We start from the raw sequence: 24993 nt of genomic DNA, 5'->3' as shown, positions 1-24993 counted from the left end.
TTAGTTCAGCAAAGTACAAGCAAAATATCAGGACAAATATAAATAGGCTATGGATATTGGTTGTTGTCTTTCTTGCTCAGAGGACCAAAATGACATCACTATGTTGGAGTCAAGGATGTATCCAACTATGGCTGATCAGACCAATGTGAGTTCAGAGGGTTCTACCACAAGTCAGGCTTAAACATGAGCATATGGAATGGAGACAGCTCTAAATTTGCACATCTATTTCTTTTGAGCTAGTGGAACTCTTCTTTGCTCATAGAACACAGACCCTTCTTTAATACAGGCACAGCATATTGAGTGGTCCTTTGCCAGTGTCTCCCAAGTCATATAATTCATTTCACAATTCAAAAAGACCTTGAGAGTATCCTTGTATCACTTCTTCTGATTTCCACATGGGTTCTCAATAAAATAGCCTTTTAGGCAAACATTTGGCATTTGAACAATGTGACTGGCCCACTGGAACTGTGCTTTCTGAAGCAGAATATTTGACAGTTAAGCTTGGGAAAGGACCAGTGTTTGGTACCTTATCTTGCCAGGTGATCTTCAGAATCTTCCTAAAACAATTCAAATAGAAGTGATTCAGTTTCCTGGCACTGATGCTGGTAGACTGTACAAGTTTCACAACAATGAGGTCAGCACAATAGCTCTGTAGATATTCAGTTTGGTAGGCAGCCCAATATCTCTTCTTTCCCACACTTTCCTTTGGAGTCTCCCAAACACTGAACTAATTCTAGCAATTCTTGAATCAACTTCATCATCCATGTGGACATCTCTGGAAAGTATACTTCCAAGGTAAGTGAACTTATCCATAGCATTCAAAATTTCCCTGTTTGCTATAACTGATGTTTCCACATATGGATGGTATAGTGCTAGCTGGTGTAGAACCTCTGATTTTTTGGTATTGTCAGGTCAAAATTAGCACAAGCAATTGAGAAGTGATCCATACTCTGTTGCATCTCATTGTCAAAGGCTGTCTTGAGTGTACAATCATCTGGGAACAAAAAGACACACACCAACTCTCCCTCTGTTTTGGTCTTGGTTTGCAGCCTTTTCAAGTTAAATAATTAATGTCAAAGCAATAGCTAACCTTGATGCCATTTTTATCCTTGTTGAAGGCATCCAACAACACTGCTGAAAACATCATGCATACAGCCCTGCTTCACTCCATTAGTGACTGGAAAAACATGGAAGCATTATCCTTGCAAGCATGCTGTCATGAAACTGACATACAATACTGATGAACTTCTCTGAGCAACCAAATTTTGCCGTGATCTTCCAACAACCCTTCAGGACTAACAGTATCAAAGGCCTTGGTCAGATCAATGCATGTTATGTACAGACCTCTGTTCTGCTCTGGGCACTTCTCTTGGAGTTGTGAGGCAGCAAACACCATATCAACCATTTTTTGGCCCTTTCTGAAGCCACACCAACTCTTGGGTAGATAACCATCTTCCACATGAAGGATTAGCCTATTACTGAGGACTCTGGCAAGAATATTGCCAGCAATGACCAAGAGAAAGACCTCCTCCTTGACCCTGTGATTGTTACAGGATAACTGTACTCTTTCCTTTATAGAGATGGATGGTGGAGGCATCCTTGAATTCCTGGGGGAATAACCTCCTCTTGCCATAAAACCCTGAATATTTCAGTCAGTTTTTGTATGAATGGTGGGCCCCTCCCTTGTAAATCTCAACTGGAAGAGAATCAGCACCATGAGCTTTGCCACACAAGAGGAGCCTAATGGCATTGAAAACCTCTTCTTCAACTGGAAGTTCAGCTAGAAAGGGATGGATTTCAACCTGAGATATACAGTCAGTGGCTTCAGCATTGGTTAATGATGGTATGTTGAGAATGCTATAGAAGTGTTAAGTCCATCTCTCCAGGATCATGTCCTTATCACTAACCAATGTGGTTTCATCAGTGCTGAGTAGTTGAGATGCACCATAGATCTCTGGTGCATAAATAATTTCCAGGGCATCATAAAAGTGCTTTTAGATTGTTACTATCAGCATAAATATGATATTTATAAATATAATATATTTAAATATTTAAATAAATAAATAAATATTTCATCTGCCTTCTTACTAAACCAAGAATCCTGCATCTCTCTAAGTTTCACTTGTACTTTACTTTTGATGGAGTTAAATGCTGTCTTCTTAGAGACAGACAAATTATCCTGCTGGTAACCCTGTGGAGTTCTCATTTTTTTTTTGTTTAGCAGCTTCTGAATTTCCCCATCATTTTCTTCAAACCAATTTTGATATTTGTGGGTATTCTGGTCCAGATGAGTAAATGAGGTGCTGTACACCAAATCTCTGAAAACTGTCCATTCCTTTTCTGTTCCACTCTTGTCAATAATGTGCTGGCTCAGCTTTCCCACTTAAGTAAGCAACTAACTGTTCAAAAACACACACACACACAAGTGCTCTATCAGCTGCCATTAAGTCTTTTGTAGTTGTCTTGCCTTGGGGCCACCACTTTTGTTGAATTCAAATGTTTAGGTTGGAGAGGACAAGTGTATGATCTGTTCAGCAGCTACACATTACCTCTGTCACTCACATATGCTATCCATCTTTTCTCCTTACAACAACATAGTCTATTAAATGTCAACATTTGCTGTAAGGGTGCATCTAAGAAGTTCCATTGTGTTTAAGTAAACAAAAGACAGTATTGGTAATGAGAAGGTCATGAGACACACAAGTCTTCAGTAGTAAGTGACTGTTGGTGTTGCTGTTTCTGACTCCATTCATCCTAAAGACTCCCTGCCATGTCTGATAGTCTGTGCCTACTCTGGCATTCAAGTCACCCAGAATTATAAGCTTGTTCTTTTTCAGCACATGGATGATGAGGGTTTCCAAGTTTTTACAAAATTTTTCTTTGACCTCATCAGGGTTCATCATGGTGGAAACATACACACTGATGATGGTAGCATGACACTTTCCTGCAAGTGGCAATCACATTGTCATAAGCCTGTCATTCACTCCTTTTGGGAAGCACATAAGCTTGTTCTTTGCAAAACCCATGCCAGCTTAAGCAAATTTTTTTTTTAAAGCAATTGGGGTTAAGTAACTTGCTCAAGGTTACAGGGCCAGGTGTTTCTGGGTGGGTGCTAAGTGTCTGAGCCCGGATTTGATCCCCGCAGGTCATCCTGACACTGGGGCCAGTGCTCTTACTCGCTGTGTTACCTGGCCGCCCCTTAAGCAAATGTTTTTTTTTTTTTTTTTAACATTTCTGCATCTTGGTTTACTTATTTGTAAAATGAAGGAGTTGGGCTAAATGATGCCTGAGGTCCTCTCCATCTCTGAGTCCATGAGCTGTAATCCATGAACATGAGGCATCAAATGACACATGTCCACTTCAGATGTTTGATAGTGAATTGAAGAGGTCTTTTGTCAGGTGCAAGAAAAATAATTCCCTATTAACAAGTGTCCAGATTACCAGTTAGGTGCTGCTGCTTGTAGATGCCATTGTTACTGGTTACAATGGAAACTTCAAAGTCTTCTCAGTGAGAGCGATAACATCTTGGAAAAGGTTGGTGCAATCACCTATACTGCAAAAACAAAGTGGATGAAAAATATATGTTGTCCAGATGGAGATACACCTAGATGCAGCCAAGCAAATTCATCTATCAACATGTCTATATTGGACAGATGCTGAAAAAGGATCATGAGCTAGAACCAGAATTGAGAATATCTTGCCGTTGCATTGGTAGGGAAGTAGCTGTAATGGGAATGTAAATTTTTACAATCTTTCCTGCCCCTAGGCTAAAGTGCACCTGGGGCCTGGGGTGGGAGGCTTGTTTTTCAATAGATACTTTTTGATTGGGCAGTGAGTCAATAAGGTTGTTACATTCTCTAAGCCAGGAGAAGGCTATGTAAGCCCTGATGTGTAGCTTTGTTTTGGGGCTCACTTTGAGAAGTGTTCTGTGATTTGATCAGATGAGACTCTGGGAAGCCGTTGCTGAGAGCACCCCGGCTTTGAAAAACCCAGACGTTGACTTGGTATGGATGTAATGGTTGGACAGCTTGGAAACCTGTCTACTTGATCTGTTTCTCTGTCTTGATAATTCTGTCTGTATACTCTGAAGTTTGTGGTGCTGACCTTTTCCCCCTGAACTAGGTAAATGATACATATTTGACTGATTAAAGTAAGCTTGTTAACCCATTTTGAGTTGCTTTCCTTTATCAAAGCAGATCTAGGAACCTGTGTTGGCAGCAACCCTGAGGACGCTTGGGGTGCTTGCTGATACAGTAGCCTAACACTTCAGGATCTTAGATCACTTATTTAAAGATGGAAGGACACTTGGGGGTCATCCAGTCCACCCTCTTTATTTCATAGAGCTGGAAATTGTGGCCCAGGGAGGTTGAATGGTTTGTCTGGGGTCACATGTTTGGTAAGTGGATGAGCAATGGTTTAAATTTAAAATCCTCTGATTTTAAATTCACAGCAAGGATGCCAAATTGTTTGCTTTTGCTAAAGCCTATCTCTTTAACAACAATATTCTTGTAGTGATAGCTGCAAATTACAGAATTACAAAATTCCAGGATCAAGGAAGAATTAAAATTGTGAATGTGCCAGAGGACAATGGGAACAAAGAGGCATGGTGGGAACAAATATGGTGCAATATGTCACCTAGGATGCTGCCTTGAGCATTTATTAAGCACCTACTTTGAGCATTATTTGTATTTATTCCTTTTATATTTATTCTATATGTACTTCAGTCAGCCAACAAGCATTTATAAGAAACCTACTATATGCCAAGCACTGTGCTAGGAGCTGAGGATACAAAAGAAGGCAAAAGTCAGTCCCTGTCCTCAAGGAGCTCACAACCTAATGGGAGAAGACAACGAACAAATATATATGGACAAACAGGCTATATATAGGATAAATGAAAAATGAATATGAATCTTCCTGTAGAAGGTAGGGAGCCAAGAAAGCCAGGAGGTGAGGATGAAGAGGGAGAGCATTGCAAGTCTGGGAGACAACCAGAGAGAATGCCTAGAGCCAAGAGATGGAGTGTCTTGGTCATGGAACAGCCAGGAGGCCAGTGTCCCTGGATGGAAAAGTCAGGTGTGAGAAGACTTGAAAGGTAGGAGGGGACTAAGTGATGAGGGGTTTTGAATGCCAAACAGAGCATTTTGTACTTGCTCCTGAATGAAATGTTTATATTATAGAGGCTTGTGTATGTACTTGTCACCCCAACCCCTTATTCCCCCATTAGAATGTAAGTAAGCTCTTTGAGGGGATGTTTAACTTTTGCCTTTATATCTCCAGGATCTGGTAAAGAGCCTGGTACCCAGTAGGTGCCTAACAAATGCTTGTTGTTGTCTTCTTTCAAGGAGTGAGGTAGGGTGGGTTTCTTTTGAAGTACCTGTTGGACTAGATGCCCTTCCAATTCTGCGATTCTGGAATTCTGGGGCCACCAGTCAGGATCTCCCCTTTGCTGAACCCCTGAAACTTGTGGCTTCCTCACTATCACTCATGCATTGCATTGTCACTTAGCTCTTTAATATGTCTCCTGCCTCTATAAACCAAGGGAAGACTTCTAGAGTGCAGTGACCATGTCTTTCTTTGCGTTTATATTTCTCCAAGTGCTGGGTGAATGACTCAATCAAATGGCACCAATTATTTCCCCCCCCCCTTTCTTTTTCCACCTAGTGCTAAGTCCTGTCTGATGCAAATCTCCTCAAGGTGACTTACACCTCTGGGACCTTTGCCTGGATTACAGTAATATGCTGTATGGGCCACTGCTCGTTAGAAACACCTGGAAGGCAAATAACTAGGAAAATTAAGATTGTTCTGAGTTCATGGGTGCTTTCAGGAGCTTTAGGGCAAGATCTTTATATAGTCATCATGAGTTCATTCTTAAGACATTCCATCATAGTATATAAAGTCAACTGCCCTCTTTCTCCTGAAATTTGGGGCACAGAATTAGACGCCTTTGGGAAGGGCATTCTCCATGTCCCATGGTTCTAAGTTTACTTGATAAACAGGTGACCTTTAGGGCTGTGTTCAAAACAAACAAAAAAAACCCCAGACAATTTACAATGGGTACTATTTTTAAATGAACTTTAGAAGGTAATTTACTCCTTCTTGATGTAAGGAGGTACATTTCAGACCTTTCAAATTGATGCATACCTGGTAATTGCCGGCAAATGAGTTCACAAGTTTTATTTAACTGTGAGGCAGTGAAATTTGGACTGATCAACATATGACCCCAAACCCGGAGGTTTTGTTGTTGTTTTTGACAGATGCACATAATAAAGGCAGAAAAAGCTATATGGGACCAGGGTCTTCCATTGGGTATCAGAAAAAAAAAAGGTAAGGAGGAGGAGGAAGAAGAGGAGGAGGAGGAGCTGGCCCCAGGGGCATGGGTTGCCATGGGAAAGGGTGGGTCCCCTAGCACCAAAGAAGGCTGGATGCCCATTTGTCTGATAGTTGTGAGGTCCCTCATAGGATTATAGACCTGGAGGAGTAAGGATTCCCATTTGACAGATGAGGAAACTGAGTCCCAGAGAGGTCAAGTGACTTGTCCAAGGTCATCCAGGAGGTAAGTGGCGAAGCTGGTTCTGAAATTCCATTTCCCCAGGCTCTAAGTCTATTCCCTATACAACAGGCTGCCTCTCCTCATTCCACCAACCCAATCCGCATTTATTAAGCACCTACTGTGTGCCTGGTACAAGCGCTGGGGATACGATTAAACAAACGAAAGAAGGACGTTCAGGACCACGTAAACCCAATGCTTCCCGGCATCCTAGGCTGAATCTCCTCTACACTCGCTAGACTGAAGTGTATTTGGAGACAGGACCTGGGTTCAAATCGCACCTGTCGCAGTGACCCGTGCCACCTTGGGCAAGCCATTTAAACTTATCTCGGCCTCAGTTTCCTCGTTTGTAAATCGAGGAGTTGGACTAGCAAGCCTGTGACATCCCTTGCGGCTATGGATCTACGATCCTGGTCACCTGACTGCCCCTCGCCTCAGTTTCCTCATATAAAAAGTTGGGGGATGTTGGTGCCCATTCTGGCTCTCGGACCAGCCACCTCACCAGCACAAGCCCCTGCTGGGGGGCTGGAGGGTGCGCAGTGAGGGGTGCGCGGTAAGGGGTGCGCAGTGGGGAGTGCGCAGCGGAGGATGCGCAGGGGGAGATGCGCAGCGGGCCCTTTAGGTACGTTGGGGTGCTTCCTGTTCTCTCTGCGGACCCCCTCCCCCCTCGCGTCCTCGCGTCACTTCCGGTGGCGGGTCCTCGGCCTGCGTCGCCTCACAACGGTCGCTCCATAATGCGGGCTGCGGCCACGGGGCCGGCCTCCGGGAAGGGGGCGGGGCCGGGGGCGGCGCCGGGGCCGGGGCCGCGCCTGCCGCACCTCGGGGCGGCCGCTGGAGCCCTGGAGCGCCGCGGGCGCGGGGCGTAGAGGCGGCCGCGGCGAAGCTCGGCCCTGCGGCTGAGGCGGCAGCAACGGCGTCGGTGGCCGCCGCCTCCTCCCCGTCCTTGTCCTCGGCTCGGTCCTCCTTGGGCGGCCTGGGCCCGCGGGCCCTCCTCGGCCTCTCTTGGCCCGCCGTCGCCGCGTCCTCTTCATCCCCCTGCGGGCCCAAGGCGGGCACAGCCACGGCATGTGGCGCTGGGTCCGGCAGCAGCTGGTAGGTGTCCCCAGGGCCGGCGGGAGTGGACAGGGGCTGCGCCTGCCCCGCCGCAGCCTGGCAGCGTCCTGGGCAGCGAGAACGAGTATCGGTTACTGATATCTCTAGAGCGCTTTAAACTGTGCGGAGCGCTTTCCCCACGGGAGAAGCGAATCCCCCTCCCCCGCGGGGCTTTTCAGAACCAGTCCTCAGACATTTGTGTCGCCCCTGCCTCGGTCCAGCCCCCAGGTCCTTCTCTCCGGGGTGCATTTCTTAAGGACCTCCCGATTTCTGCCACGTAGAGCGCGTACCCCGGAGGCGCCCCGGGGGGCTCATTGGCCGGACTCGGGATCCTGCAGCCGGGCCACGTCGGGGCAGACCCGCGCCCTCGGGGGCAGCTGTGGAGTCCGCAGGAGCCGGAGCTCCCTTGGGGGTCGGGCCAGCAGGGGGGCCCCCAGGGCCCCGCCCTCCTAGCTGTCAGTCAGCGGGCGTAGTAGCTGGTGTTTACTCGGTGCCAGGCAGGGTACCAGGCGCCCGGGGGCAGGGACACGGCCCGAGGGAGACCCGGCGGCCCCGGGGTCCAGCTGGCTACGCCCGGCTGTGCGCGGTACGGCTCTGCCTCACGCAGCCCGAGGGAGGTGCGGGGCTGGCCGCCCGGGGCCCCTGTGCCCTGGCCCATATATCCGAGCCCGGGGGTCTGTGCGGGCAGGGCCCGCCGGGAAAGGGCTGGGGGGCTCGGACCGGGCGGCCGCGCTCAGGGCCGGGCAGGCGACTTTCATGGTACCGGAGCCAGGGCCCTCCGGGCTTGTAGAGAAGCAAGAGGGCGCTTAGAGGGAGGTCCCGGCCCGACTCCGGGCATCGGGGAAGTGGTTCTGCTCCCTGATGCCCGTGTCCGCCCGGGCAGGGGAAGCCTGGCGCAGCCCCTCTCCCTGACATGCTTGCCTCTGTTCTGGCTGTAGCTCATTTGTGTTTGGCCGCCCCCTTGGATTGTGAAAGCTTCTTGAGGTCAGGGTCTGTCTTTTGTTTCCGTTGTGCCCCTAGCCTATCCCTTGGTACCTGGTGCTTAATCAGTGTTGATTGATTGATAGGTTCTGATGCCGTATTTCCATATTTTGATGCTATTAACAACCTTGAAAGACCGTATTAGCCTTTTTTTTCTTAACTGCCATGTTACACTGTGGGCTCTGTGAATTTCAGGCCACTGAAATGCCGGGGTCTGTGTGACACCAAGCACTCACCTCTCCCGTACTTGGGCAGACACAACCTACCCTGGGTTTCCTACATCTGCATTTCCCCCTAAGCCCACCCCTTCTCCTGCCTTCCCTGTTTCTACTATCCTTGTGGTCTCCCAGACCCAACATTTTGGAGTCATCTTTGATTCTTCCCTGACTCTTAGCACTTATCTTATATTGATTCAGAAGCCAAGTATTGTCCACAACATTGCTTACATCTGCCCCCTTCTTTACACTCACATGGTCACCACCTCTTACCTAGACCAGTGGAATGGCTTTCTAATGGACCCCTCTCTTTAATCTTTCCATTCTCCAATTCATTCTTCTGGAAACTGCCAAAGCAGCCTCCCTATGTGACTCTGCAGCTCTCTTACTCAAAACTTTGCAGTCGCCGCCCTCATTTCCTCCGGGGCAAAATATAAATGCTTAACCTGACATTTAAGGGGTTTCACAATCTATCACCCTTATTTTATGTTGTTTCTTCCTTTAAAAAAAATGAACTCTTCTCACACACTTGAAATACTTTCCCACTTTTCTCTACCATTCAGAATTCTAGTCTTCTTTCAAAGTTCAGGTGCCATATCTTACTTCAAAGAAGCTTTCATTTATTTCCCCAGTTGTTAGTGTTCAATTTTTCCTCAATTTACTCTGTATTAGTCTTATCTGTATATAGCTCTTGTTGTATTGCTATAGTAGAATATAAGCCTCTCACAGGCAGTAGTTGTTTCATTTTTGTCGTATCCCAAATGCCTTGTACATAGTAGGTGCTTAAGAATGTTTTGTTGTATTCAGTTTTCAATCGTTGTAGAAGAAAAAAGGGGATGGGAAAACCTTAGACCCTTAGAAGACTGGGACTTAAAACTCTGTATGCTAAAAAATTCATTCAGGGAGAAAACCATTCCAGATACTGCCACATACATGGCTTTAAAAAAATAAGTTGTGTGACATTGAGAATACACATTTTCCTGACTGAAGAAGCCTAACCCAGCCTACGTAGTGATGTCCATTAATATAATTTTGAAGGAAAGTAGAACTAAAATAATCTACTATTTAGCAGTTTAATTTGCTAGTTTGAAGGGCAGTATAAAAACACAGTTATTACAGGAACCAGAATTTTTCTGGAAATGTAATAGTAAGATGAAATTTTGATTTACCTCTTTTCCCTTTTGTACAGTATTTTTAAAGCATAAAATTCTCTAGTTTTTAAAGTCTACCTTTCGGTTATCACATTTCACAGCCAACATTCTGATTTTCTTTTAAAAAGTCAGCTAAACTAATATGGATTGCTATTTTCCGTGATAGATCTTAGGGACAATACAAAATTTGGATAAGATATAGAATCACAGATTTAAAGCTGGAAGGAATTTTAGAGGGCATCTAAAAGTCCCTTATATTACACATAAGGAAACTCAGGAGTAAAGAAGTTATGTCATCTGTCTAAAGTCACACAGAAGTGGCAGAGAGTATCTCTACATCACAGTAACTTTAATACAATGGTTTCTGTCTGTATATTAAAGGCATTCTGATGTCATTAAAATTTTATGGTCTAAAGCTTATGTTTTTATTTTTAACTGATTATGGATTCAGGTGTAGTAGAAATTTAGAATATTCCTGTTTACTAGGCTACCAGGTTTCTGATGCCATTATAATATTATAGTATTAAACTTTAACTTTGGTTCAGTATAATGATCAAATCAAGCCAATAAGAATTTATTAAGTTCTTACTCTTTACCAGTAACTTGTAAGCACTTGAATATAAAAGGGCAAAAGCAGTCTCTGCCATTAAGGTGGCAGACAATGTGTAAACAAAATAGTTTGACTTTTGGTCAAACTCTGGTCTTATGTTTTATTTAATTTAGTTAATTGATTAATTAGTTCAGTTGTACAAAAGCCTTTTTAGTGAGATTATTCTAAAGTGATAGTTGATGTCTTTTCTGGTTTTTAAAGCTTTTGTGGATCCATTTTGGGAACTGCTTCTCAGTGTTTGTTCTCTTATGTGAGTGGTTGAATTATTTTGGGGGGATTAGAGAAAAATTAAGTCAACTGCATATACATGTATGTGTGCATATGTACATGTACATACACATATATACACATAGGGACACACGTGGACACGCAGTGTCCTAACAGTCTCAGTGCAGATCTGTACAGATACTATGTGTGTATATATGCTTTCTTCTTAATGCTGCTTTGGAGGTTTCTTAAATAGAAAATGCAACAATTTTTTTTTAACTATTTCAAACGGTTTTCAGTGACTGGCAGTCTGTAATCCATTTATATATCTGTGGTTTTGCTATATTGTGGATTTTAGGTAACTGACTGAGTGCTAGGCAGTTAACAATTTAGTGTGCCTAAAACATTATATTTGACTTTCATTTGCTAATATGAATAGTTTCATTTTTGAAAGTTTTCAGGTCCTGAATGTATTTTTCTTGTTGTTCAGTCCTGTCCAATTCTCCTTGACCTCATTTAGGATTTTGTTAGCAGAAATACTTGAATGGTTTGCTACTTTCTTCTCCAGCTCATTTTACAGATAAGGAACTGAGGCAAAGTTAAGTGACTTGCTCAGGGTCACTCAGCTAGTAGGCCACAGTGCTCTATCCACTTTGTCACCTTGCTGCCCCTGGGGATGAGGATACAAATGCAAAAAGCAAAGACAGCCTGTCCTTAAGAAGTCTGGGGTCACATCCTGTTATTGAGGAGCAGTGACTAAGTTGATATGGCTCATCCCTCCCCAACTGGGAACTGAAGAGGGGGGTGGTGAGTCAATGGAGCTGGGAGAGGGGAGTAGTGAGGTACTGGAGGTGGGGGGAGGTAGGGACTTCATCGTTGGCAAGGCTGTGGAGTAGAAAAGTGGAGAGTTCAGAGTGAAGTGATAAGATGTGAAAAACACAAAGCTGGCACTTTTTCTTCACGGAGGGGGTACAGAAGGAGTTAGAACGAGTTCATTGTAGTGTTATTGATGTAAAAATAAGTGTCATCGTCAGACTCTTCCCCAGGTATGCACTTTTATTATTTTTTACACTGGATTGAGAGAATAAGAGGTAATGAGAGGGGTACAACATAGGGATTTAGTGACTGAGTATGTGATTAGGCCATTCTGGGGGAAAGTAACACAGTCAAAGGTTAAGTGAATACAGCAGAGTGAGCAAGTACTTTTCATTGTTCCTCCTAGAGACTTACAAGTTTTGCAATGGAAATGGAACAGATAATTCCTCATAGTTTTTCATGTAGTCTTCCAGTATTTTATTGCCAAGTTCTAGAACAGATTCTTTTTTAAAAATTTTTTTAAAATTAATTTGTTTGTTTCCTTTTAGTTTACAGGATTCAATTCCACAATTCCTTGAGTTTCACATTTTGTCTCCCTCCTTCCCCTCCTCACCATGGCGGCATATAGTCAAGTATAGGATCTGTAAATACTTTCACATTATACATTAGTCAGGTGATAAGGACGGATTGTACCAGCTGGAAAGAAAAATGGTAAAGAGGACATAAAACCAAATAAGAGAAGGAAAAAGATCAGGTATTTTGCTTCCACCTGGATATAAACTCAGTTCTTTCTAGTTCTTTCTCTGGATGCACATATTTCTCTCCATCATGAGTCTTTTGGGATTGACTTATATCACTGCATTGCTGAGAAGAGTCCAGTCTATCAAAGTTGGTCATCACACATACATTGTGTCTGTAATTGTGTACAAATTTCTCCTGGTTCTACTCTCAGCATCAGTTTGTATAAGCCTTTCCAGGTAAATATGAAGACCGTCTGCTCCTCGTTTTTTATAGCACAATAGTATTCCATAACATGCATATACCACAACTTGTTCAGCCATTCCCCAATTGATGGGCACCCCCTTAATTTCCAATTCTTTGCTACCACAAAAAGAGCTGCTATAAACATTTTTGTACATATGGGTCTTTCTCCCATTTCTATGATCTCTTTGGGATATAACCCTAGTAGTGGTATTGCTGGATCAAAGGGTATGAAAGTATTTATAGCCCTTTGGGCATAATTCCAGATTGCTCTCCAGAAAGGCTGGATCAGTTCACAACTCCACCAGCAATGCATTAGTGTTCCAATTTGCCCACATCCTCTCCAGCATTTGTCATTTTCCTGTTTTGTCATCTTAGCCAATCTGACTGGTGAGATGTGGTACCTCAGAGTTGTTTTGATTTGCATTTCTCTAATCAAAAGTGATTTAGAGCATTTCTTCAGGTGCTTATAGATATCTTTTAATTTCTTTCTCTGAAAATTGCCTGTTCATATCCTTTGACCATTTATCAATTGGGGAATGACATGTATTCTTATAAATTTGACTCAGTTCTCTGTATATTTTAGAAATGAGTCCTTTGCCAGAGACATAGGTTGTAAAGATTCTTTCCCAGTTTCCTACCTCCCTCTTAATCTTGGTTACATTGGCTTTGTTTGTACAGAAGCTTTTCAATTTCATGTAGTCAAAATTATCCATTTTACATTTTATAATGTTCTCTAATTCTTGTTTAGTCATAAAGTCTTTCCCTCTCCACAAATCTGACAGGTAAACTATTCCTTGTTTTCCGAGACTGCTTACAGTATCAACCTTTATACCTAGGTCATGCACCCATTTAGATTTGATTTTGGTATATGGTGTTAGATAATGATCTATGCCCAGTTGTAGAACAGATTCTTAACGTGTGTTTGTGTGGCACGAACACTTCTGTCAGTCCAGTGAAACACGTGGACTCCTTAGAAAAATGTTTTTAAATGCATAAAATAAAATGTGTAAGATTAAAAAGGGAACCACTGGGGGCTGCTAGGTGGCTCAGTAAATACATTATTAGCCCTGGGGTCCGGAGGACCTGAGTTCAAATGCGGCCTCAGACACTTAACACTTACTAGCTGTGTGACCTTGAGCAAGTCGCTTAACCCCAGTTGCCCTCCAAAAAGCAAAAAAAAACCCAAAAACAAACAAAAAAGGGGAACCACTTATTTTGAAATATTTATAGGCAGGTAAAGATGAAACTATTTTTTTAAGATTTAAAGTTTTGAGATGGACGTTGTATTCTGTTTCATGTTAAGCAAAATTGTCTTTGTTTATATGTGTACTCAGTTTTACTTTACATTCTATTGTAAAAATGCATTTTCACATTGTTAGTAATATATATTAGGCAAATGTGAGTGCCTAGGAAAGAAGCCCAGCTTTCTTTTCAGTTTTTGCTGCTTTAGAAGACAAAATACAAACCTCCTTCTTGGAGAGTGCAAGACCTGGGAGCCTCCTTCACTGGGGCTGTGTTCTCCAGTCCCTCACACTCTGTTTCTGTTTTGGAGAAAGTGACATGTGGCAAAGTCAGTTTTGGAGGGGTTTTTTCAATTTCTTCACTTCAAACAGCTTTGTTTGAGTGTGGCTGTCACATATTTTTTTGGGTGGTTTGAATTTAGGCATTTTTTTTTAGACTGGGTCTTTTGGACAGGATTCTTTTTTTTTTTTTTAAAGCAATTGGGGTTAAGTAACTTGCTCAAGGTTACATGGCAAGTTATTTCTGGGTGTGGTGGTAAGTATCTGAGCCTGAATTTGATCCCAGGTCATCCCGACTCTGGGGCCGGTGCTCTTACTCATTGTGCCACCTGGCCGCCCCCTAGACAGGAATCTTAAAATTCTTAGCAGCAATAACTAGAATTTCTCAAGCTAGATGTTTCCAAAGTGTTAGCACTGCCAGTCCTGTTAAGTATTTTTCTAGGGTCTCAGCAACATATGGATAGATGGCCTTTGGCATAAGCATACTTGGAAAATTGGTGCTGGAGACTTTTGACCTGACATGCTTGTTTCTACAGTTGCTTATCACATGGACATGTAACCCTGCTAGCCCCCAAGAGGTAGAGAACTGCCTGTGGCCATTCCACCACTGTGGTATAGGCCCTCATGGCCTCACAGCTAGACCACTACCATAGCCTGGTGGTTGGTCTTCCTCCCCCACTGCTTTCCCAACTTCGGTTTATCCTCCACGAAGCTGTCAAATTGATCTTAAAGCTGACCATGCCTCTCTCCAACTTCTGTGGCTTTTTCTGACCTCTAGGATTAAATATAAAATCCTCTCTTTAAAATATAAAAGATTAAATATAAAATAAATTAAGTATATTAATTATAAATATTAATACCCTGTCTTGGTACTTTCTTGCATTTTCAGTCTTCCTAAACTTTACTCTCTTCCATGTGCTTTGTGATCCAGTGACACTGACCTCTTTGCTGTTCCTGGAGCAAGACTCTATCTCTGGCATTGTCACTGGTTCTTTGCTGTGCCTAGGATTCTCTCCTTCTTCCTCTCCATCTCCTGACTTCCTTGGCTTTCTTTAAGTCTCATGAGAAGCCTCCCTTTCTGCAAGAAGGCTTTTCCAGTCCTTAATCTTAGTGTCCTTCTTTTTGAGATTATTTCCAATTAATCCTATGTGGATCTTGTTTGTATGTAGTTGTTGGCATGTTGTCTTACTTCTCGATAGACTGTTCTGTGAGAGCAAGCATGTTTTTGGATTTAGTTAACAGTTAGGTAATAGACAAATAACCATATGATTTGTTTGCTATGCCTGCCAGCCTGTTTCAGGCAGGTTCCACAGTTGTCTAAATGCTTTTTAGTTAATTCTTTGCTTAGGACTTGCCTTTTCCATGTGTGAAAACTTACATCAGGAAATTATTCCTCTCTGAATCTAGTTTTCACCCCCCAACTCTTATTTTCCTGTAGACTTTCAGACATCGATTTATGCCCTTTATGGTTTCATTTTGAGTGAATCCTCAATAGTTCTCTTGAATTCTAGTTTAGTTTGTTGTCCTAAAATTTCTAAGAATGCTTGTTTTGGAATGATCGCTTTTATGAGGAATTACTTCAAGATGTTTACCTTTAAAGAAAGATTTCAGGTTAGATACTTTCATATGTATAATCACAACTAGCCCAGTTTTTCCCCAGTGAAATAAATGACGCATGCATTTATCCTCTATTATTTCTTTGGACTGGAAACCAGCAGTCTAGAGGAAATTATTTGATTTTGGTATAGATCTGAGAGGAAACCAAAATGATGATTTTTTTGATGTTAGTAATATAAAAGGAGATAAATTTAATTTTCTGTTGTTTCTTATGTTAGAATTTTAGTTGTTGAATTATCTCCAAATGTTTAATTATAAAAGTATCCTATATAACATTGAATTTACATTTTTTTCTAAAAATAGATTTTTATCTGCTGTGTTTTTACATTGACTAGATTTCCTTAATATTCCTCCTTCTCTGTCCTAGAGAACCATCCCATATACCAAAGAATTTTTTTTTAAAAAGGAAGAGAAGAAAAATTCTGCAAAACCAAACGATATTAACACCAGGGATTGCACCACATCCAATCATTTTATGTGCAGTATGTGCAGTGTTCACACCTGAGGACACTCCAGTGGAAAAAGCAGTGTCTTCTCAGATCTCTTCTTTGGAGTCAAACTTTTTTTTAAAAATAATTTTGTAGCATTAATTTTTTATTGCTTTTGGTGATCATTCTTTCCATTTACGTTGTTGAAATAGTAGTATATATTGTTTTCCTGGCTCTGCTTCATTCATGTTGCATCAGTTTATATACATCATGTATCTCCATGCTTCCTTATAGTCAGCTATTTCCCATCAGCTGGTTTTGACTCTACCGTCATTCTCTCCCTCTTCCCTCCCTTTTCCCCATAAATTCATTTGCTCGAAACTCATCATAACTGAGATTGCTTCAGCTTTGGTAGTCATACTTCTTTAGTACCTTTAGTTTCCTAAGTCCCTTTGATTGGAGGTCTGGAGGCTGGAACAAAATACTCTTCCCCTAACCTCTCCTCAAAGAGGGCCATCCCTGGTTAGCCAGCTCTACCTTTCCCATCTGTTGCACTGCTTAGCTTTAACTCATGTCCTGTGCCCGCACTGTCACCCCTCCCCCTCCCGCCATACATACACCTGCCTGTCTTTCTACAACCCCTCCAAAATTGCTTGTCCCTGTCTTTTATCATCTCTGTTCATTTGCTGAGTATGAGGTTAAAGAAACCTCAGGGCTGTTTTGATTTGCATTTTTCTTATTAGTAATTTGGTGCATTCTCATGGTAGTTATACATTTGCAAACTTCTTTTGAGAAACATTTGTTCATATCCTTCCACCTCTTGTCTGTTGGAGAATGACTTTTGATTTTATGTATTTCTCTTGTCTTTGTATTTTAGATACCAAACTTACCAGAAATACTTAATACAAAGATTTTTTCCCAGTCAACTACATCCCTTTTTTTAATCTTAGATGCTTTAACATTGTGCAAAAGCATTTCAATTTTATGTAATCAGATTTATCAGTTTTATCTTTTTTAATTTCCTCACTCCCCCATTTAGTTAACAATTCTTCTACAACTAATATCTGTGAAAGTTATATGATCTGTTTCTTTTCAAGTTACATGATCTTTTTGAATTTATTGTAGAATATGGTGTGAGATACCAGTCTAAGCCTAATTTCTTCCAAACTGTTTTCCAGTTTTGCTAGGAATCCTTATCAAATAAGCAGTTCTTTACTAAATTGTGGTTTTGAATTTATCAAACACTGGATTACTGAGTTCCCTTATTTCTGATTTTCCCTTGTCTAGGCTGTCAACTTTTCTATTTTTTTAAACTTGTGCCAAGGAGTTTTGATTATTGTTGCTTATATGATATAGTTTAAAATCTGGAAGTGCTATTCTTCTTTCATTCCTACCTTTTAGTATTTCCCTTGCCATTCTTGATCTTGTCTTCCTTCAAATAAATTTTATTATTGTTTTATCTAACTTTGTAAAATATCCCTTTTATATTTTAATTTATATTCTGTAGCATTAAATCCATTTTTATAGCATTGCCATTTTTATTGTATTGTCATGATTTCTTGAATAAATTGCTTTAGTCTGGCAGTATTTTATTTAAAATTTTTGAAACGCTACTCTCTTAATGATATTGTTCTATGATTCTTTCTCTCTCTTTTTTTTTTTTGGCTGTATCTTTCTCAGATCGAGGTATTAGGATTATATTTCTTGTGAAAGGAGTTTGGAGGAGCCCTTTTTTTCCCTGAGTTTTTGATAATAATTTTTGTAGTATTGATATTAATTATTCTTTAAATATTTGATAGTTGGCTTAAATTCTTTTTTTGGTTTACCTGAATAGTCGTCATTCAAAACTTAGATCATAGTTTAAATTTTATGAAAAGAAATTATTCAAGAACACTGTTAAGTCAGAGAGGGTCTAGAAGAGAACATCCAGCATGGTGAAAGATCTGGAGTTCATACCAGATGAAGATTGATTGAAAGATATTTAGCTTAGAGAGTAGACCAATAAAAGTTCATATAAAAGCTATCCATAAGCATTTTGAAGACCTCTTAAGTGGAGAGAGAATTTAACGCTCTGTTTGACCTTGGGGAACAGGAGTAAAGAATAGAAGTTGCAAAAGGGCAAATTTTGTTTTTTGCATAAAAATTAATAATTAAAACTGCCCTACTTCAGGAAATAGTAAGTTCCCTCTCTCACTTGGTGGTGGTGGTGTCAAGGGGATTTCAGTTCAGTTACAAATTGAGTGGCCTGTGAGGTCTCTTCCCTTTCTGTAATTTTAAGATCTCTTTAGTGGAATCTTTTTATACAAGTTGAAAGAATACTTCTAGAATAAAGAAAAAAAGACTAAGATGACTAATGAATATCCATTGCTTTCATCCATTTCACCACCATGCTGTTTTTCAAAAGGAACGAAAACAAGATGGGCTTTATAACTAGCCTGTATTATTATGTGAAGCCAATTAAATGGTAGGGATTATAGGATTGCTCTTCTTCAAAACCCACATTGTGAGTTCATACTTTTATCTCAGATTCTGAGCAGAGTAGAAGTTCTTCCATTGTTGACTGCTACTTCTTTACCTGGAAATTTAAAGAGAAGAAATCATATGGGGATGTTGTGAATGAAATCGGTGCCTTACCACAGAAGGGAGAGAAAGAAGGAATAGTTCAGTATCTTTAGAGCAGTGTATATTTTGTGCACATTATTAAAAAAAAAGATCTTAACTTTAACATTTATTGTTGGGCCAAAGATCCAGGGAGTTTCAGCTTCATGTATGGGACAGCAAGAGCCACTTTGCTGTCTCTTGACTGTTGAGTGAACATAATATTATGGAGGCCCAGTCACTCCCAACTCATTTTATAAACACACACACATACATATATATATGTATCTATATATATGTACACACACATATATATTTGCATATCATATTATGTTATGTTATATTGTATTACATTATATTATATTGTATTATGTTATAATATATTATATTTATTATATTATATTGTATTATATTATATTATATTGTTATATTGTATATTATATATTATATTATGTTGTATTGTATTGTATTATATCCAGTTTTCCCACTTGTTGCCTGTGTAACTTTGGGCAAGTCACTTATGTTGTCTGATCTTAAATTTCCTCATCCTTATCCAAAAGATAAGAATTTTGGACAAGGTAACTCTAATGCCCCTTCTAACTTTAACACTATTTAGAACTTCTTGTAGAAACAGTGTTTTACAGGTTGCTATGTTCCTAGTACAGCTTACAAGAACCTATCTTAATTTAATGTACTTGACCCTATACTAATAGGATTATAGAACCTATTACATATAAAGATCATTCTGACTGCATTTTCCCATTTAAAAAAAAAAACTTGAAATGCCAGGGGCATCTCTTTCCTCTACATTCTGTTGTTATCTTGGCATCTGGATCAGAAACTTACTTTACCTACCTGCTGCTAGTCCCTTTAGTTCTGGTCACTGAAGAAGACTACTATGTCTTAGAGTTAAACTGGCATATAAATACTGTCAGTTCATCCACTAATTGTGCAAGAGAATTATGTGCCTTCCTAATTATGCTCTCTCAAAGTTGGTGGTTGCTAGTAGTAGTTGATTTCATTTCTCATATTTAAATTGTCAAATATAAAGATGTAAAAAATATGCTGTCATTTCATTGGGCAAGCTTTGTTAAATTTTTTTTTTTAATCCTGCAGGTAAACACCAAATAAAACGATCATTCCCACATACAAAATAGAACAGAAAAACAGGATTGTCTGTCCTCTGTGAATTTATGACATATACCTTGATTTTTCTTTTTAAATATTGAATGCATAACTTTCAAAGCTATCCTGCTTTTCCATATTTCCTTTTGCACTTCCTTTTGTTCTTATCTACATGATTTTTTTGTTTGTTTTTAATGTTTCAGTGACCCTCCTTTTTATTTTTATTTTTTGGGCAGCCTTTTCATTAGGTCCCTCTTCCTTTATCCCTCCCCTTATTGAAAAGTAAATAAAACCCTTGTAACAAATTTCCATATTGGCATGTATGAAAGTATGTCTTGATTCTGCACCTTGAGTCCATCCATCTTTAGGATTGTGATTGGTCATTACATCAGTGAAAGTTAAGTGTCACAGTTTGTTCAGCCACTGCTGTATTGATAGATACTGCTCTTAATTTCCAGTTCTTTGCTACAACAAAAAAGAGTGATGTAAATGTATTTGTACATATGGGTACTTTTCCTCTCTTTTTTATTTCTTTAAGGAGTTGGTCTAGTGCAAAGAAATATGCACAATTTAGTTACTTGTGGGGCATAGTTTCAACTTCATTATTTTGTTTTTGATTTTATACAGGGAAATACTAGAATGTTAAAAATGTAGAAAATTGTCTGTTTTATAGCTTTCTTTTTCTGATTGCTATCTTCTTATATTTTCTCTGCTGTTTATTTAAAACTTGCCAGGTTTCATACCAGGCCTCATTTTGTTTTTATTGCTGAGCTATTTACTGAAAAATTTTCCAAATAACCTTTCACACAGCCATATTTCATAGTATGTCATCTCAGAGACATTTTTGCAATGATATATTGATATAGTCACCTAATTATTTAGCAGTGCGAGTAAAATTTCATGTTCCTTTTAAATAGATATACCATCCAATTGTAGTATTGACATTCGCCACATCATCTTCACAGGAATGAGATAGGAATTTCAGTTATTTTCGTTATATCCATTATATTTCCTCCACAGTGGATCTGTTCAGCATACTGGAGACCTTTCTCTAGGTCTCAGTATTTTGAGGGTATGAATAGAGCATTTAAGCTGTCCATCAGGTTTCCCTTATATCACATGCCACACAACTGGTCCACCTCTTATTTAGATACACATTTTCTTCTTGGCATTTCTTATGTCACTACATCTAAATGGCCCCAGAACCCAAGCAGTGCACACACGAGACAGCAGGCAGATGGCAAGGTAGCCTGGTTACACAGCTGGAAAGGATGTAAAGGTGAATGAGGTACAAGGGTCAGAGGCATCTAGCAGGTTGAGTGGGCTAATTTGCACTCGGTCACCAAGCAAGGCTTCTGGGCTTCAGAGTATAGATTCCAGAGGAGAGGATTGACAGGGGGAGTGCAGAGATTCAGTGCAAAAGGTACTGGTCCCCTGCAGCTGTCTACTCAGACTGTCTTGCCATCTGCCTGCCTCTACTACCCTCCTCTGTACCTGGACCAGTCAGTACATGCTGTAGTGAATCTCTATATTGTACTAAGAGAGTCCCTTCCCCCTGTCCATACCGGGGAGCCTAGAAGCCTTGCTTGGTGACCTAGTGCAAACTAATCCTCTTAATCTACTATATGCATCAGACCCTATAACTCATTCACCTTCACACCCTTTCCAGCTGTGCACCCAGGCTACCTTGCCATTCCCCTGCTGTTGTGTTGTCCTTTCACCCCTTACACTGGGGGTAATGAGCACATTAGTACTACCATTGTTTCTGCAAATGTCTGTCATGTCTGTCGGCTTACCTGTGACTCCCCGGACTAAAACTCCCTTCTCAAATCAACACCCTATCTGCATTTTCTTTCTTCATCAGAATTTAGGCAAGGATTATTTCTTTTTTTGTATTTGTATCTCCAGCACATAGTACCGTGCTTGGTACATATTACATACTTAATAAATGTTTCTCTTTGATTCATTCATTTATTCATGCCATTTCTCAAGTGACAGAAATATACTATAGTTTCCCTGCCCCTGCTCATGTGCCATTGCTCTTTGTGTCACTTGCAGCTTCCTCTCCCCCTGTTAAGGGGTCCCCTGAATTTGTCTTTTTGAGTTGCCATATCTTCCAGAAACATGACCCAGAGTATGCAGGAGACCCTCTTGTCAAGGACAGAGCTCCCCCTGAGCTGATGTAATTTTTTTTTGCACCCCAAACTGGACTCCCTATGTGTCTTTTGGAGTCAAGACGGTCTCCAGTCAGTCTGCATGAGGCTGGGAAACTGCTTGTGCAATTAGGACCCTTATAGATAAGCAGACCCTCCTATCTTCATAATCTGGTAACAGCTCCCAAGGGAAAAGAACGTGGCTTTTGCCATCACCTTGTTCCTCCCCTTTGGGAGGGGTTTTGTCCTTTTCTTACCTTAACTGCACCTTTCCCCCTCCCATAGCCCACCGTTTTAGGTGGAGATTTGTGTCTTCTCCTTTTGTTGTGAACTCTTTGGGCTCCACATGCACGTTCATTTCTCTTCTAATAAACCTAGTTTTCATGTAAGTTTCTTGAAGTTGTGATTGCCTGTTGACACTCCAGATTATTTATTTTAAATTTTATGTCTCCTTTTCACTGCCCTCCCCACACCCATTGAACAACAACAAAAAAGAGAAAACAAAACCTTCATGACGGACATCTAAAGCAAATTCCCATCATTGGCTGCATGCAAGAATGTATCTCCTTGGGGTGGCCAGGTGGTGCAGTGAGTAAGAGCACCAGCCCCAGAGTCGGGAGACCTGGGATCGAATCCGGGCTCAGATACTTAGCACCCACCCAGAAACACCTGGCCATGTAACTTTGAGCAAGTTACTTAACCGCAATTGCTTAGGGGCGGCCAGGTGGTGCAGTGAGTAGTGAGTAAGAGCGCCAGCCCCAGAGTCGGGGGGACTTGGGATCAAATCCGGGCTCAGATACTTAGCACCACACCCAGAAATAACTGGCCTTGTAACCTTGAGCAAGTTACTTAATCCTAGTTGCTTTAAAAAAAAAAATGTATCTCCTTTTAGATTTTAAGTTCATCACCTCTCTCACACAAAGTTAGGTGGAATGATTTATCTTCAGGCCTCTGGACTTGGTTCATTTGCCATTTTAATTCCTTGGAAATTATAGTATACCAAGATAGACAGACATATTGCATCACTGGGAGAGCATTTGTCTTGAAAAAGTACATCTTCCCACTGTGGAGCAGATTAGGATCTTTAAAAATACAGTGCTGTTTCTCAAAATAAAATTCCACCCTACTCCCTTCCTCCAATTTTAGGTTCATCTCATTTTCTATTTATAGTGCTTGTCCTAAATATGTTTAATGTCATTCTAACTCAATGCAATGGCCATATGCATGTTATGATCTGGGCCATAAGCATTTTTCATTCATTTAGTTTTCCCATATAGATTGTTAGACTGATTTTCCTTTAGTAATCATGGATCATATTAAGTAAGCTGTGAGTTGTTCTGTGACTTAATATAATCCACAGAAATATCTGGAGGATTTCCTGCATAGGCGCTATAAAAATGCATATCCCTTTCACCCCATTGCCATATATAAAATCTTTCTTCCTTTTGAATTTTGCATATGACGTTTCTTCATCACGATACTAAACAGATTTGGAAAACACTTATATCCCTGCCTTATGCCTTATTTAATTTAATCTTCAAAAGTCTGGTTGTTGATTGATTGATTGGTCCTGTCACTACCCTTTAGCTGCATTTGTTAGGGAATCTTTTATCATTTAACACAGGTATAAGCGACTCCATGTTGGAAAAGAGCTATTAGGCTACGTTTTGCTCAGTCAAATGTGTTTTTGCTACTTATAGTGACAGACATAATGATTTTCTTGGGTATATTGTACCTTTCAGAAAAGGTGTTCATTCTCATGTTTTCATCAAGGATTATTCTGATAAATAGTTCATAGAGATGAGAAAGTAGACATGGATTGATAGTAATTGATATTTCCTTGATTGCCTTTTTGGAGTATTAATATCATTTGTGACTTTTTTCCATTCCCCCTTTATGTCTTCCCTTCCCTGGAATATAAATGATGCCTTAATGCTTTCAGTATTAATAAAAATAAATGGTCAAAATTTTAATTCCATAGCAAAGACAAGGTATTAAGGGATCTATCTTTCTTGTGTAGTCATGTTGCAGTCTTCTGAAACAAGCTTCTCTAGTTCCTGAAACGGGTTTTTCAGCATATAAAAGTGATTGAATGATTATTTTCCACCTTTGGTGTTAACATTACAGATGTAGCAAATGGGTTTGTAGCCAGGAACCCCATTTATTTTTTTTTATTATAATTTATAGAATTTTAAAGATCTTTTAAATCTGAGCTGATTTGTCTGTTATCTTTTGATTTGATTTGTACTTGGTAATGATATTAGTTGTGGTTTCATCGCTAAAGTGTAAACTTAATAAATCATTATATAGGAAGAAACTTATATTTCACCATCTTAACTTGGATGACAGTGCAGGCAGTAAAGCATTGGTATTTTATGTGTGACTTTTGTTTGTCTTGCCAATACACAGATTAATTAATAATGGGAATTCATCAGTGTACATCAGTATTAACGGTTATAGCTGTAATATAGCACTACTTTTTTCTTTGGAGAGAACACAATTCAAATAGAATATTTACCTACTCCTTTCTTTTGTTACTTTTGTTCTTTTACTTGTCCAAGCATCTTCAGTGACATTTTGCATGGTCAGTTGCTGGATTATAGGAAGGCAAATAATTTTTGACTTATTATAGAGCTAAAGGCTATCCATAGAATTTTAACCAAACTCATACATTTCTGTAATTTGTCATGGCCCTGCTTAGCAACCTAGAAAACCTTATCTGCTGCTTTTATTGCTGATTCAGGGCCTCAGAAAAAGCCAGAAAACTTTTCTTCTATCTGTTCATCTCCTCACCAAGTTACCAGGTACAAAGATTTGCCAACTTTTTTTCTGTTTATCCAGTTCCCTCATAAATGTCTGATACATGAAAGCTAAAGAATGTTATTGAAGGATCTAGACTGAAACTGGGGCTTATTTGCAGAGGCCTAGATCTTGTCTAGTACCTAGTTT

General features: G+C 40.3%; 1 protein-coding gene across 3 annotated transcripts in view; it reads left to right on the top strand.

Moving 5' to 3' along the window:
- Positions 1 to 7384: 7384 nt before the first annotated feature.
- Positions 7385 to 24993, top strand: part of ATP11B (ATPase phospholipid transporting 11B (putative)) — a 144170-nt gene continuing 126561 nt past the window's right edge. For 2 of the 3 annotated variants that reach the window (XM_069104796.1, XM_069104797.1), the window contains exon 1: positions 7385 to 7639. In XM_069104796.1, coding sequence (XP_068960897.1) covers positions 7613 to 7639 — 27 coding nt within the window. In that variant the 5' untranslated portion in view covers positions 7385 to 7612. The remainder of the gene's footprint in view (positions 7640 to 24993) is intronic. The other variant, XM_069104795.1, reaches the window with a different exon arrangement.

Source organism: Petaurus breviceps, unplaced genomic scaffold (assembly GCF_028583685.1).
Source record: "Petaurus breviceps papuanus isolate PSGF00001 unplaced genomic scaffold, PetGlider_PUasm1.0 688, whole genome shotgun sequence".
NCBI lineage: Eukaryota > Metazoa > Chordata > Mammalia > Diprotodontia > Petauridae > Petaurus > Petaurus breviceps.
This window is presented reverse-complemented; position numbering and strand designations above follow the sequence as displayed.